At 34.2% G+C, this 15,543-nt stretch overlaps 1 protein-coding gene across 10 annotated transcripts in view; it reads left to right on the top strand.

The window, feature by feature from the left end:
- The window catches only part of LUC7L3 (LUC7 like 3 pre-mRNA splicing factor), a 69,406-nt gene that overhangs the window by 14,255 nt on the left and 39,608 nt on the right, over positions 1-15,543 (top strand). For 6 of the 10 annotated variants that reach the window (XR_007953264.1, XR_007953262.1, XR_007953261.1 and 3 more), the window contains exons 7-12: positions 675-836; positions 3,305-3,588; positions 5,156-5,316; positions 8,728-8,868; positions 8,974-9,079; positions 10,471-10,539. Coding sequence is in view for 2 of the 10 variants with exons in the window: in XM_051994290.1 (XP_051850250.1) it covers positions 675-836; positions 3,305-3,588; positions 5,156-5,316; positions 8,728-8,868; positions 8,974-9,079; positions 10,471-10,483 (867 nt within the window). In the remaining 8 variants the exon portion in view is untranslated. Of the gene's footprint in view, positions 1-674; positions 837-3,304; positions 3,589-5,155; positions 5,317-8,727; positions 8,922-8,973; positions 9,080-10,470; positions 10,915-15,543 lie in introns of those variants that run through there. The other 4 variants (XR_007953267.1, XR_007953266.1, XM_051994290.1 and 1 more) reach the window with 3 other exon arrangements.

The raw sequence follows: 15,543 nt of genomic DNA, 5'->3' as shown, positions 1-15,543 counted from the left end.
GTAGAGTAGAACTTTATTAGAGGGTTTATATAATTTTCCATTGAGTCACACATTATTTTCACAAAAGTTAATAATAAATTACTCAGCAAATATTTTTCTTAGTGAAATTAAAGTGCTTTAATAGTATCTTTTCCCTCAACTCGTAAGTGAGAAATGTCCAATTATTACATGTTGACCAAACAATTGATTTCCACGCACTCATTTTGCATTGTTTGGCTAACTTAGACATAATACATGTTCCGTGTACCAAATATCATGTGTTATGATATTTGAAGGAATAATGTGTACATTGTCCTTTAATCTATTATAACAACATGTTTCCTCAAGCTTAAATGTAGTCTTGTTGAAAAGCAAGTTGTTGGTGAGAGGGACCTTTTTTTTAGGTCAGGGTTCCCTAACCATTAGATTTCAAATCCTTTCCTGCTTGATTTCGAAGTTGGCATTTCCATGCCCCCTACTGAGGTTTGCCAGGATTCCAGCTCTGCTCAAAGACTTTACTGTCAGCACATCCCCTGAGGCGCCCACCTCCACCACCCCAAATCTCAAGGCTTCAGGGAAATTAAAAGTAGCACCTCATTAAAAGGTTGGTGTCCCTTGTTCTGGAGGTTAGATCTTGTGCTTGTCTTTAGTTGGGGTGTGGGGGGAATGTTATTATAACTGACTTCTTGTTTCAGACTATTGAGAGTTTCGCAGCTCAAGAAAAACAAATGGAAGTTTGTGAAGTGTGTGGAGCCTTTTTAATAGTGGGAGATGCTCAGTCCCGAGTAGATGATCACTTGATGGGAAAACAACACATGGGCTATGCCAAAATTAAAGCCACTGTAGAAGAATTAAAAGTAAGTATTATCTTGATAGGCCAGAAGAGACAACTTACATACATAGTTAAATATGTGCAGAAAAATTACCAAATATTTAAAAGGTAGTTGGGATCAGGAGAGGGTATGTTTAAGCTATACCAAGAGCTTTCTTTAGTTGTACAAAGACATGAAAGATGTCTTTCATCTGTGAAGAATAGGGAGAAAAGACAGTTTGACTGAACTTTGGGATATAGGAAGAAAAATAATATATATTGAAGTGGGAAAGTTATTAGGGCCTTGTTTGTGAAGAGCTTTTAAAAGTCAGATAGAGGAATTTGTATTAGAGACAACAGGAAATTATGGGCATATTATGGATAATAAGTCTGCAAAAGAGACTAAGAAAAAGTGGTTAAATAGGTAAGAAGAGAACTAGGAGAAAGTAATGTTATGAAGACCCAGAGAAAAGAGATTATCCAGTAGCAAAGACAGTAGTTTATAGTGTTATATGCTAGAAAAACAGCAGCAAGAATGATCCCTAAGAAAAGACCATCAGAACATTGGTAACTGGAGAGAGCAGTTTTTAGTAAATGATGAAGTCAGGAACCTGATTGCAGAGTACAGGAGTGAGAAAAAAGAGAGGAAATGGAGGCAGTGAAAATAGGTAGCTTTTTCTTGTAGTTTTCAAAGAAGGAGCAATACAGTGTGATAGCATGAGGGTGTAGTAAGGTCTGGTGGTGTTTTTAAAAGGATGGGGAATCCTCAAGCTTCTTTGAAGTTAGTAAGGAAGGAACTAATAAGAATTTAAAGGTTAGAAGGAGATAAGATGATTAAAGTTTCTAGGTTACTTGGAAAGAGGCTGCCTTGGCAAAGGATCTTGGAGATAGAAGGTCCCTTAGAAGTCATTGAATCCAACCCCCTCATTTTACATTTAGGAAGTGTCTTGTTTAGGGTCATGTAGTTATAGCAAGTGCCTGAAATGAGATTCAAAATTATTGTTTTCCTGACTCAAAAGTCCCACGTCACTTCTAGAGACTGGAGGAGAGGAAGAAAAAATGAGAGACAAATCCAGGGGGCTTTTGAGGTAAAGAGGAAGGGAGAATGAGGTACTCATAGGCCATGACTTCAGCTTTCTCTGTATAAGAGATAAAATCCTTTGAGGGGAGGAAGAAGTAAAAGGCTTGGAAAAAAAGGTTTTTGAAGAAATAGGAAATCAATTAGAGAAGTATAAAAGGATTTACTGAAATGAGCATCTAGTGAAATGATTTCCTGACTTTCTCCAGGTCTTCTTAACTGAATATAAATAGAAAGAAAAGAATAGATATATAATTCAAAGAGAATCATTTTGGTTTGGAGAAGAGTAGTGATAGGATATGAGAATCACAGTAAAGGACAATGTGGAATTGTATTACTCAGCTGAACTTGAAAAAAGAAAGTGAAGTCAGTTAACTGCCTGAAGAAAAATAAGAGTAGAGAGGTTTGAGGGAGAATGGGTTTAGGAAGAGTGAGGCATCAGGGGTAATGGAGTTATAAAAAGTTATGGTCAAAGATATGTCAGGTTTCAATCAAGGAAGTAGAAGTACTTGTAGTACTGATTGAATTCAGGGTGTGATTATCACTGTCTAAAATAGAGATTTGTGGAACTAGGAAGTTAGGGTGTTTGAACTAGCATCAAAGTGAATGTTAATAACCACATGATAAAAGTAGAAGTTGAGAAAGAGTAGAAGACAGTGAGCCAAGTGCTTGAACTTGGGAATGTTCCTAAGGGAGGAAGAATGACTTGAGAGCTGATAAACAATGGCTGAATACTGTGAAAATTTAATAGAATCAACTTCCAAGAAGAAGCTCAAAAACAGTGGCAAAAAGAAGCCTGAGTGTAAAATATTCATATTTCCCCTGGACTAGTGTGTTAGGCAATGAGGAAGATATCAGTCAGTCAATGTTGGAGAGGTTAATCAGGGATGCAGTGTCATATGAAAGAAACCACATTATAAGTTAGTGTAAGTATAGATGAAAGAAGTATGAGAGGAAGTGTTTCAGAATGAAGGAAAAGGTTGCTCATTATGGAACAGAGGGACAGTCAGAAATAATGTGAGATATGAAAAGGGATGGGGAAACTTGAGAAGGGAGCTTAGAATATAGGACTTTGCTGCTTACTCTTCTGAGAGCAAGACTGTAAAAATCATTAAATTGGCCAAATTGGTATGTAAGTGGTTAGCATCATTTGTTTAAAGGTAGCTTAGTAGGGTTTGCTGATCATTGTAGAGGAGGTTGGGTAAGGAAGCAAGCAAGCATTAAAATATTATTGTGGGTTTATCCATGGTTAGATTTTTAAAAGGTTGGTAAAATCAGGAAGTGTTAATTCACTTGGTATAAGATTTAGAACTCAGAGACTTGTTAACTCCAATTTCCCCTTTTTAGTGATAGACTTTGTACTTTCAGTCTCCTGAGCCTTGAGAGAAACAACTCTTAAAAGTCTAGTAGTTATAAGTTTAATATTTCTTCCTTAGGAAAAATTAAGAAAAAGAACTGAAGAACCTGAACGTGATGATCGTTTAAAAAAAGAAAAGCAAGAACGAGAAGAGAGAGAGAAAGAGAGGGAACGAGAAAGGGAAGAGAGGGAAAGAAAGAGAAGAAGAGAAGAGGAAGAAAGGGAAAAAGAGAGAGTTCGTGACAGAGAAAGGCGCAAGAGGAGTCGTTCACGAAGTAGGCACTCAAGTCGAACCTCTGACAGAAGATGCAGTAGGTCCCGGGACCACAAAAGATCAAGAAGTAGAGAAAGAAGACGGAGCAGGTACTGTTCAGTCTTTTAGCTTTGTAGCCTCCCACACGTAGGAGCTTGGATTTGATGCTTTAGAACTGTAGAAGAATATAATGCAAAGCACTTCACACACATTGTCTATTGCTCTTGAGACTTCTTTGAATTTAAGACAAAGTTGTCTTATCTCCATTTTAGGATGAAGCTGATTCAGAGAGCTAGAATGGCTTACTTAAGTAGTTGGATCAGGCTTTAAGTTTCTCTGACTTGGGTTCACTTTTTTAAAATTTTAAGAATCATTAAATGCTGAAATTTATTTCAAGAGAAAAATTAATCACTTTTCAACAGAATAGTCTTCATTGCAAATTTTTAATCATATCATTTGTAAACACACTGGGTACAATTTTTAAAGGGAAAGAGAAAAATGGACTTTCAGTACCTTTACAGCATCATTGTTAAAATATTTAAGCAGTGTTAAAAACAAACCAGGATGTGGCTTGTTTTTTTCAGTTCTTCAGGTTGCAAAATGATCTATATTCCTTTCACTTTCTAGTGTGCATAATTCTTAAAGGAGCATTTATTTTCTTGTCCTTTTTGAAAGGTGATAAAAAGTGTGACCTTATTTTCTGGATTACATGTGAAGATAGTTTTCAACATTTACTTTTTGTAAGATTTTGAATTACAAATTTTTTTTCTCTCTTCAAGATAGCAAGCAGTCTGATATAAGATTATACTTGTACAATCATTTAAAATGTATGAGTCATGTTGTGAAAGAAAAATCAAACTAAAAGGGAAAAACCATGGGGGGAGGAGGGGCGGGAAGGTGAAAATAGTATGCTTTGATCTGCATTCAGTTGCCATAGTTCTTTTTCTGTATCTGAATAGCATTTTCAGTCCCAAGTTTATTGGAATTGTCTTGGATCACACTCTTGCTGAGAGAGGAACTAAATCTGTCATAGTTAATCATCACACAGTCTAGCTCTTATTGTATACAATGTTATTCTAGTCCAGCGGTCCTCAAACTTTTTAAATAGGGGGCCAGTTCACTGTCCCTCAGATTGTTGGAGGGCTGGACTATAGTAAAAACAAAAGCTTTGTATTGTGGGCCTTTAAATAAAGAAAATTCATAGCCCTGGGTGAGGGGGATAAATATCCTCAACTGCTGCATCTGGCCCACGGGCCGTAGTTTGAGGACCCCTATTCTAGTCTGTAAAGCAGAGGATCAACTTGGGCAATCTGGTAAAGCTTAGGATCCCACCTAAGAATAATGTTTTTAAGTAACTCAAAATGTTAAATTTTAGATGGAGGTTAGTAAAAATAAACATGCCATTCTCCTCCCCCCTCCCCCCCATTCTACTTTATAAACCACCTGAAATCTATAACTGGACCCAGGTCACAAATTCTTTCTCTAAGAAAAAAAAGCTTTACTCCACACTCAGATGTAAATGATAAAAATAAACTGCTGGGCAACTAAGTTTAGGCAATTTCCTTTTTATATGTTTTACTTTTCCTTGTTATTTGTCAAGTTCGGGTTTTTTGTTTTTGTTTTTAAGACTTGACTGTAACATTGGCTAAAAATTTCATTTTGTTTTCCATGATTAAGAAGTAGAGATCGACGGAGAAGCAGAAGCCACGAGAGATCAGAAAGAAAACGTAGATCTCGGAGTCGAGACAGGAGAAGATCAAAAAGTCGGGATCGAAAATCATATAAACATAGAAGCAAAAGTCGGGACAGAGAGCAAGATAGGAAATCTAAGGAAAAAGGTTTGTTTTTAGAGAATTTTATAAGAGATTATTCTCCCCTCCTCCTTATTCCAAACTACTTTCCTTGAGACACCAGTGCAATATAAAGGTGTATATTCCTTTTCAAAAAGCAGAATGAACTTGTCGGGTTTTTTTTCTTCTCACAGTTTGAATGTAGAAAAGTGTCCGTTAACTTGGTATTTGTCCCCTTCAAATAGCATTGGAACACCCTTAAATTTGTTATTTTGAAGATTTCAGTTGGATTATTGGTAACAGAATTATTTAGTTGGACAATAATAGCAAAACATTAAATGTTCTGTTTTAATAGAGATTCTTTAGCATGTCAGTTTCCATGTTGGTACTATCATTTTACTTACTAATTCTATGTTAACTCCTTAAGAAAACTTTGAGACAAGATTTAACCACGTTTTTTCCTAAGGAACAAATATTCTCCCTTTTCTCCTCCATTACTTCCCCACCTTTTTTTTGTGTTTACCCTTTGTTTGTGCTTTTCCTAGGACTCTTAAACATCTCTTTTATGTTTGTACCAAACATGTCATCCCAGGAATATTTCTTAATTTAAATTTCTTAGCTTTTTTGTATTTCAGTTCTTTTCATCAAGACTTCTTTTAAACTTTTTTTCCCCTCATAATCCATTAGAACTAAGTTTCTTTCTCTTTTTACTGATTAAGCAATTAAAGATTCTGTCCCCTAGAAATGTATATGATTTTCTGTCTTGTGTGATTTATTATAAGTGATATATAAGAAAAAAAAAAGCCTCATGGTTTTTGTAGCCTTGTGATTGCTTGTTTACTTCTACTTGCTTTGTGTCCTTACGTAATTGTCATTAGTGGTGGTATGTGCTTCTGTTTTAAAGTTATGTGCTAATCTTTGTGTTTTTTTAAATTTCCTGTTAATGAAAATAATTTAGTATTGTACTTTAGTTTTGGATTCTCCTTAGTTTTACTTTCTGAGATACATAATTTAATAAGTTTGCCCTCTTCTATGTATATCTACATTTTTACAACCTGCAATGAAAGCTTACTGTACTCTCGGCTTCACCCTTAAAACATGGAAGATAATTTTATTTCTTTCTACTTTTAACCACATATCTGTTGTCAAGCCTTGATGTTTTTTGGTAACTGTTTATGGTCTGGGTATTGAATTTCTGGTTTAGAAGCATTTAATATCAAGTGTACCTACATGTTCCATTGGCTTTATTTTTTTAAAGAAAAGAAATCCTGCTTAATCTTCATTAGTAAGATTTTTAGGGTAATATATTTGATTGGCAACAAGATCAGCTCTCAGTATCCAAATAATATTGACAATAAAGAGAAATCAAACTGGTAGTTTCTGGGATCTCTGAAAGATCTTTTTCAATGCCATTATTATTGGGAGTTCATACTATAATCACTAGTATATACATTGAGTCTAATAGGACTTAATTCATTTTTCCCTTTTCCTGCAGTTGATTAATTTTCCATCATTAAATGTAGTTTTGGTCATAACCACCTAAGATCAGATTCAAGTAGTAAATAGTTTGTGGTTTGATTAAAAATATATTAGAAATTTTGATAAGATTACAGGGGAAAGATTTAGTCATCGGCAGCTTATATTGTAGAGCACTAGGCCCCAGAGTCAGGAAAACAAGTCAAATATAACCTCAAATACTTAGTTGCTATGTGATCCTGGGCAGGTCACGTCACTTGTATCTATCTCAGTTTCCTCATCTGTGAAATGGAGAATGTGAAAAAGCATCTACCTCAAGGGATTATTGGGAGGATCAAATGAGATAAGTGTAATACTTTAACACAGTGCCTGGCACCATAGTAAGAACTGTATAAATGCTAGATATTATCATTATTAGTCTTAAATTCATTTCTTTCAAATCATAACTCATTCAAGGTAAAATGCCATTTTAAGCAGAAAACAAAAGTCCCTTAATATAGAAGCCAAGTATTGTTAATTGTGGTGATCAAACATAGGGTTTTCCATAATGATATTTGGAGAAAAGAAGGTATTTTTGATCAAAAAAATTCTCATCAGACTAATATGACTTATTGCCAAAATATCATTACTACTTTTAAATTTTGAATTTTATTCAGAAATAGTCTAAAGGCAATTTGAAGTGCTAAATAGTGTACATAATTAATAGTTTGTGATTTATAATAAGATATTTTGGGCAAGGCACAGGAATATATACTGGTTCATAATGACTTATTACAGAATGCTGTATTAGACACGGTTTCTTCAATTCAATGAAGATAGAATTTTGGTGATTACATATATCTTTTGTAAAGAAGTTAAATATAGACTACTTCCTTTATCAGGAGAGATTTCCATACTTTTGTCATAACCGTGGAATTCACTATACTTTGTAGATGTCCTTAGGACTATTAAGATCTACCATATTTACATAGGGGAGAAGATAAGATTATTAGGCTGCTAGTCTTCTACAGATCAACAAAGTAACTTTTCCACATTGAAAATATCTGTGCTTTGGAGAAACCCCTAAAGTACAAAAGGAAGACTTTGCACACATTACGTAAGCATTCATTTGTGCCCTTTCCTGCAGTTGATTCATTTTCCACTACCATTAAATGTAGTTTAAGATCAGATTTGAGTAGTAAATAATGGTTGTAAGTAGTAAGATTTCCTTCCCCTCACTTTGGAATTGGTAAAAAATACTACTCATCTATGGTACAAATAAAACTTTAATCCATGGAAAATTCCTGGTATGGTAGATTTTCATTAGAAATTTTTTGAAACCCCTTTTGACTAGAACAACTGAAAATATCTTTGATTTGGATACTAATTCTCTGTTAGCATAAGTTTTCATCCTTCCATTTAAAAAATAATTTGCGAAAACTACAAATTAGCATTATTCAGTTTTTTTCCAAGGCCAAAAGGTTATTCAGTTTCTTGGAACTTTGAGGAATAAGACTTAATAATCTTATAAGTCTTTTCGTGTTCTTTCTTATATATTTATCTTTTATCCTATATTTTGCTTTATCTACAATAGTCTTGTACCTTCATATGATTTCATAGATGAATATGTCCAATGAAATGTTCAACTTATAAACTTCTTTTTGTCCTTTTTGGGAGATAAACAATTCTGAATTTCAAAGATATAGTGGTTATTTGTACTACTGTAAACTTTGCTAGTATTTGATTTCCTTTAGCTAAAATAACATTTACCACCATTTCTAGAGAATCAAATTATCTTTCTTCATTTGGCAAATATTGCCCTATATGTCTCTCTTCCATTCCTTTCTCCATCCCTCTAAATTTTACTTACTTTACATTTACCTATTATTAGTTATTATCTGTAGATGCAAATTTTGTCCTCCAAAGTTTTATATATTCTGCTTATCACATAGTATTTTTTATGTTTTACTTTAAAATATGGTTAAATGTCTTCTCTCATGGCAGACAAAAAGGGATCCGATGATAAAAAAAGTAGTGTGAAGTCCAGTAGTCGAGAAAAACAGAGTGAAGACCTAAATACTGAATCGAAGGAAAGTGATGCTAAGAATGAGGTCAATGGGACCAGTGAAGACATTAAATCTGAAGGTGACACTCAGTCCAATTAAAACTGATCTGATAAGACCTCAGATCAGACAGAGGTAAGTGTATTATTTCTCACTTTGATTAGGGCTTTTTGTTACTGTTTGACAGTGCAGCGTAAGTATGTACAGATGAAGATGGAACTAAGCCGAGTAAGAAGACATACAAAAGCATCTTCTGAAGGAAAAGACAGTGTAGTCCTGCAAAACATTTTGAGGTACATTGTTTTGTCTCAGCTATTTTGTAGCAGACTCGTGCCCCCATTAAGTGTGCCTCTTTCAACTATTGCCCACATTTGTAATTTAGTCGCCATAGAACATTTAATTATCCTTTTTTTTTTTTTTTTTAGGGATTTTGCTGTCATTTCTTTTTTAAAAAAAAAAATTGAACTGTTTTTATTTTTATTTTTTTTGTTTTTTGTTTTTTGGTATTAAGTCCATATTGTGTTGGTACATTGGCAGAGACATTTGCTTTAATACTTAACTATTTCTGAGGCACATGTTGGACTACTTTGTTTTATTTAAACTGCTAGTATTTCTTTGTCAAGGATGTTTCTAGTTTTTTGCTTTATTGCCTTGCATTCTAATGCAGTTTGTTCTGTAACTCGAGAGCCAGTAGCATTGGATTGATGGAAGTGTAGGGTTTATGAATTATTGCAGCTGACTACCATACCTCACACAGCGTTGGTGTTGTGAGCGGCCCCTGAAAAGCCAAATTAAAAATCAAGGATTCAGTCAAACTAAGCAGGTACTCATGCCAGGTACTCCTTTCTCTACCCACATCCATGTTTGAATGCTATTGCCTGTGATCTTTAAGCTGACTGTTGTGTATTCTTTCGTTGTTTACAAGAAACACAGAGGGGTTTTTTTGTGTATTGTGTGTAAATCTAATGTTAACAGAATGGAATTTTTTTTCAACTATATGTAGGGATGCAGTGATGCCCAGAATTAGATATCTTTAAAGAATTTTAACATACAATAAACACTCAGTAATCGCCTTGTTACATTCTATGCAATTCAAGTCTTTGAGAGGTATGTCTTTAATATTTCCTACTGTGTAGGAGAATTTGCAGTCAGCCATAGGTATACAGAATAGTTATTGGCTGATATTTAAACCAAATGTAATTAGAGAGGGCAGACACCAGCAATCTGCGAAATAACTGGAAACTATTTAGCTGGTTAGAGTGGCAAGATATATGAGAAGTTGGGTTTTTAAAGAACTTTAAATAAATGAGGACACATGTATGTTCTTAAAACCTGTAATCTTTCCATTCTTGGGCTGGTAAAGATTTTTGTGGGAACAAATATTCCTAATGAAAGGAAGTACCAAATTTAAAAATATTCCCAGGGCATTTAGTTTCTTCAAATATAACAACAGTGCAGTTACAATGTGTTTAGACACACATCAATACAAGTACACACACCTATGCAGAAGTACATGTATTTTAAAGATACACATACATAATTGCATTTTGGATCATTTTCGAACATATCTACTTACAAGTTGATTACACTAAGCAATTAGTGGCTGGGCCAGCACTTAGTAGTTAAAAGTGGAGCTTTTTATATGTTGTCTAATTATCATTTTTCCCAAACTTTTGCATTGTAGGATTATGATCTGAAGAGTTTCAGAAGAATTCTGAAGACAGCGTAAAGTGAAGACCGACTTTAAAATGAGGTGAAAGAAAGCTGTAGTGGCGTAGAAAAAGTATAAAGCTCAGTTAGAGGTTTTTTTTTTTATTAAAAATAAATTCAGGACTTGATGTGACCTCCCAGAGTTAAGAACATGTGTTAATAGCTTATATGCCACTGAGAATTTAGGTCCTGTATCATATTTTCTTTTCTTTAATAAGACTTTTAAAGATAAACATTACCTAAATACGTGGCTTGCTCAGTGCTTAATTGCAAGTTTTCATTTTTGGACTTTGAAGACAGGAATAAATGTTAGTATTTGTGTGAATCAAACTAAACTGAATCCCATTTTTACAACTGCTATACCTAGCTTCTTGATATAGAAGTGAAAATAAAGTACCTTTGAACTTTCTGTTACAAATTTGATTGTCTCTGTCATTGAGAAGTTCCAGTATTAACCTTTACCTAATAAAGTTATTGTCTTTAAACTAGTCCCCCAATTTAGTTTGAATGATCACACAGTGCTTGTGTACTGTTCAACAATTTGATCTATTCTGTTAAGATCAACTAATTTAAGTTCTTCAGCTGCAATTTTAAGTGTTTATAAATAAAGCTGACTTTTACTTTTTTAGCGAAGATGCATAGAGTGGACTGATGTATTATGATGTTCTTCCTTGTGCTTGAGTGATTTAAAGCAAAGGATAATCAAACCACCATCCCTTTATTTGATTGTGAAAAAAAATTGTTCAAGAAATTCTAGTTTTGAGTTTTCCTTTTCTTGTAATTCTTAAGTTTTTGTTAAAGCAACATCACCATTGCTTCAGACCTATTTCAAGAGTATTTTCACCTGTATAGGTCCTGTTTGTCTGTTGGTGAATAGTTTGGTTTTGAAACATGGGTTTTAGGATAGTACAAGGGGGTTTAAAAAAAAGCCAAAACAGTACCCTAAGTGGGAGATCTTATCCTTCTCTTTAGAAAAATTAGCAGTTAATGTATTTCTGACATTCATCAAACTGTTCAAATTTTTATCTAAACTTGTTACAGCTACATACAGTGAAGAACATAAAGAATAACCACAATAGAGTTTATAAAAGATATTCTTGTGGGTTAGGAAGGAATGCAGGATACACACTGACTTTAGGCTTGTTTAGACAAGTCTTTGTCACAGTATGTTACTGGGTTATATGCCCAAAGGAATATTATGAGGTATAGGATCTTCGCTGGCTGAGGCAGCTAAATAGCATAATGAGTAGAAGGTACTGGGCCTGGAATCGGGAAGACAAGTTCAAATCTGCCTTAGAGGCTTAGTTTCTTGACTATAAAATGGGGATAACAACAACATTTAACTCCCTGGGTTATTATGGAGATCAAATGAGATAATATTTGTAAAATATTTAGCGCAATGCCTGGCATATAGATGCTTATTCTCTTCTCTTCTCTTCCCCTCACTTTGGAATTAGTAAAAATTCTGCCAATTTTGCATAGCACTTTGTTTTTCAGTTACCTACACATACTTTATTTGTAAGAAAATAGTTGCTGCGATAGGTTAATGACTGGTTTCTAATTGGCATGTAGCCATGTTATAACTATCAGACAAAGCCAGCACAACTTAAAATAAAGTGTGGGTTAGTGGTATATTTTATTCACATGATCATGTTTTCATTATTGAGAAATATAGAAAAATGAGTTAGTATTTCTAAATGCTTCATTATTGACATGTATTTATGATTAGTTGCTTAAATTAAAATTATCAAGAAGAATTTTCAATTCATAACTTTTGGAGATAAGTCATTCAATTTATGCTCATTTATAATGCATAATATCGGCTAAGCAATCATTTAAAAATATCATTATCTTTTAATATTTGTGTTTCAAACGATCCATGATTTCATAATTGTGAAAAGTTCCTCCACTTAAGATCATATCCTCTCTTGGTTTTTTATTTTTATTTTTTTAATCTAATGAATTAAAATTAATCCTGTGCATCTCTTTTTCCCCATCCCAAATTCACAATTCCTTTTTGGCCAATAAAAATTCACTCCTTCAAACTAGCTAGGATAGCCCATAGACAATAAATGGCAGTCTTGAGACTTGTCCAGCTTAATAGGACTTTTGGCCTAACTTTCAAGAACCAGGCATCCTCTCTAGGCTATGATGAAGCATTCAAGTAAGACTTTAGTGGAGGAACTTATGTAATGCTGTGCATGAAATTGAAATTTTTAGATTAAATGCATGTATGTTTTATACAGTGCTCTGCTTAGGTTATAATTTGCATCCTCACTGAGCCAACTTTTATTGCCCCATAAAGAGCTTGGGATGGCTATGAGCCACCATTGTGTCTTCAGAGAATGAGAACTCTAGAGGAGAAGGCTGCTGACAGAAGTGGACAAATAGCACAATAACCACTTTTCTAAACACCAAGAGTGTTCTTAATATGCATTATACTTTTAACTGAGGTCAGTGGATGTAAAGTAAACCTTGAAAATAGTTCGTTCACCAGCCCTGAAGACAGGAGGACCCGAGTTCAAATCAGGCCTCAGACATTTAATACTTGCTAGCTATGTGACCCTTGGCAAGTCACTTAACCCCACTTGTCTCAGAAAAAATGTTTTAAAAAGAGAAAAAATATAGTTTGTTGTTGCTCGTTCAGGGCTGAATGTAAAATTATGATCACTCCAGATCCAAGAAGTTTAATCTAAAACTCTTGTCACTCCAGCTTCAGCTTTCTTTCTGTATGACATGTTTTGTTTGTAATTTTAACACTCACAAGGGGTTCTCCCTAACTCTTTGCATTTGTAATTCTCATATATTTTATATGCATGCAGAAGAAGCAAAACCATGGGAAGCTTGGCTTTTTTTTTTTTTTTTTCCTCAAGAAGCAGATCTTTTGCACATGGCAAGTTGGGGAAAAAAATAAATTGCTTTCTTTAAAGAAAAAGTATATGAGGGGAGATGATGAAAATTTTAGTCTAGAGGAGATAGCATGGCCACCCTTGACCTAATCATCTGTTGTTTAGGATTGAGATGGCACAGAGCCAGAGGACCTTGAGTAAAGAGTAAGGGTTTGCAATAGTCAAAGTTGGGGGGGTTCGGATAGAAATCATGTAGAAATTAACTTGTTTAAGCTCCATTTTATAGTATGTAAATTTTTAGTGGGCAGAATACAAATGATTTTGTGATTCTTTAGCATTTGTGGAAGTCAAGGAGCAGAGAATTTAGAGGAGAAGATTTACTTGTATCAGAAGGTTAGAACTGCTATGGGCACAGAAAAAAAGAACCTCTGATTTGAGGGGTTAGTATGTCATCAAAGTAGCTGGCCGTTGAAGTGAATACAGAGTTGGAAATTTTTTGCATCTAGAGTAGAGGGAATGGGAGACTCAGAGAGATAAAGAAGAGAGCTGGAGATAAGAGTTCACCATAAGAGTCAGAAAATCGGTTTTATGTAACTGAAGAAAATTTACAGGTGGAGGCATAATGGTTTTAGAGAAGAATTTTAAAGTTTAGGTTCCTAGAAGTGGTGGTATTTCATGTGATGTGAGTTATAAGTGTTGTGTTACTGAAATGTGGAGATGAGATCAAATTTTTATAAAGAGATAAATTCCTTTTTGAACTCTGAGGATGGTTTGTTAGAGCAGGGGTTCTCAAACTTTTTAAATAGGGGGCCAGTTCACCGTCCCCTCAGACTGTTGGAGGGCCAGACTTATAGTAAAAACAAAAACTTTGTTTTGTGGGCCTTTAAATAAAGAAACTTCATAGCCCTGGGTGAGGGGGATAAACGTTCTCAGCTGCTGCATCTGGCCCGCGGGCGTAGTTTGAGGACCCCTGTTTTAGAGTAATAAGCAATATGGATCTTGAAGTCCTGGGAATAACATCTGGGTTAGAGTGGAGAGGCCTTCAGGAAGCCATATTAACTAAAGTTATTGAGAAACTTCAAGAGAGGTGGAATTAAGGGAAGATGGCAAAATAATTATTTGGAAATTGTGATCTTTAACATTTTTTAAAAGTAGAAGTTAACAGGGCATTCTTAATTGAAGTTTCACCAAAGTTTCCAGTTCTTTATTGTTCCATTTTTATTGATATTTGTAGTGTTAAACTGCATTGAAACTTTGAAGAAACTAGATCTATCTCTGTGTCATGACTTGTAACAGAGAAGGAAAAAAAGGAAGTCTAGTAGTATATGCACCACGCTCATAGTGTCTCATTTCTACAAAGAAGAGAAAATGCACAGTCACCACTTCATCAAGACAAAGTAATCATAATTAAACAGCATTCAGTTTCAGGGGATTAAAAAATTACATTTATATTGTCATGAATTATTTCCCTGTTTCTCTTTATTTCATTTTCATATTTAAGTTTTCCCATTCATTTTTGTATATATTTTTTTCAAATCTATTATTTACATATCACACTTTGCTATTTGGTGGGCATCTACTTGGTTTCTCACTTTTTGATACTACAAAAAGTGCTGATATAAATATTTTGGTTTATGTGGGATCTGCCTTTTACTTTGGGGATATATTCCTTGCAGTAGAATTTCCAGATCAATGGCTTTTGGATATTTCAAATCTATTTTTAAAAAGTTATATGGGATAATAGTGGGATAGCCACATTAAGTTTAATTGTATATGTTTTTACAATGCTTATTATTGGTGATATGATACAAAATACCAGGTAAAAGTTGATAGCTGGATGGTTAAAAATTGGGAGTTGGGTGGCTCTTGATTATTGATGAAAATAGAGAAATTCTTAGTATGTATTTTTAAAAATATCACCTTGTGTCAGGTGAGTCATTTTCCTCCTACTTTGTATTTGTGGCAGGTGAAAAGTATATTAAGTGCTTTTCAAATGGGGACTTCTTCAAGTCATTATAGTGGGTATACACTAAAAGAATGTAGAGATTGGTATTTGGGTTACAGAAAAATAATTTAACAGCTCTTAGTTAGAATTTCAGAGTTAGGATTTGCTAACAATCTCCATAAGGCTGGAGTGTTTTTTGTTGTTGTTTTGGCCCTTTTTTTGGCGGGGGTGGGGGGGCTAGTTTTTAATTTAT

Source organism: Antechinus flavipes, chromosome 4 (genome assembly GCF_016432865.1).
Source record: "Antechinus flavipes isolate AdamAnt ecotype Samford, QLD, Australia chromosome 4, AdamAnt_v2, whole genome shotgun sequence".
NCBI classification, from domain to species: domain Eukaryota; kingdom Metazoa; phylum Chordata; class Mammalia; order Dasyuromorphia; family Dasyuridae; genus Antechinus; species Antechinus flavipes.
This window is presented reverse-complemented; position numbering and strand designations above follow the sequence as displayed.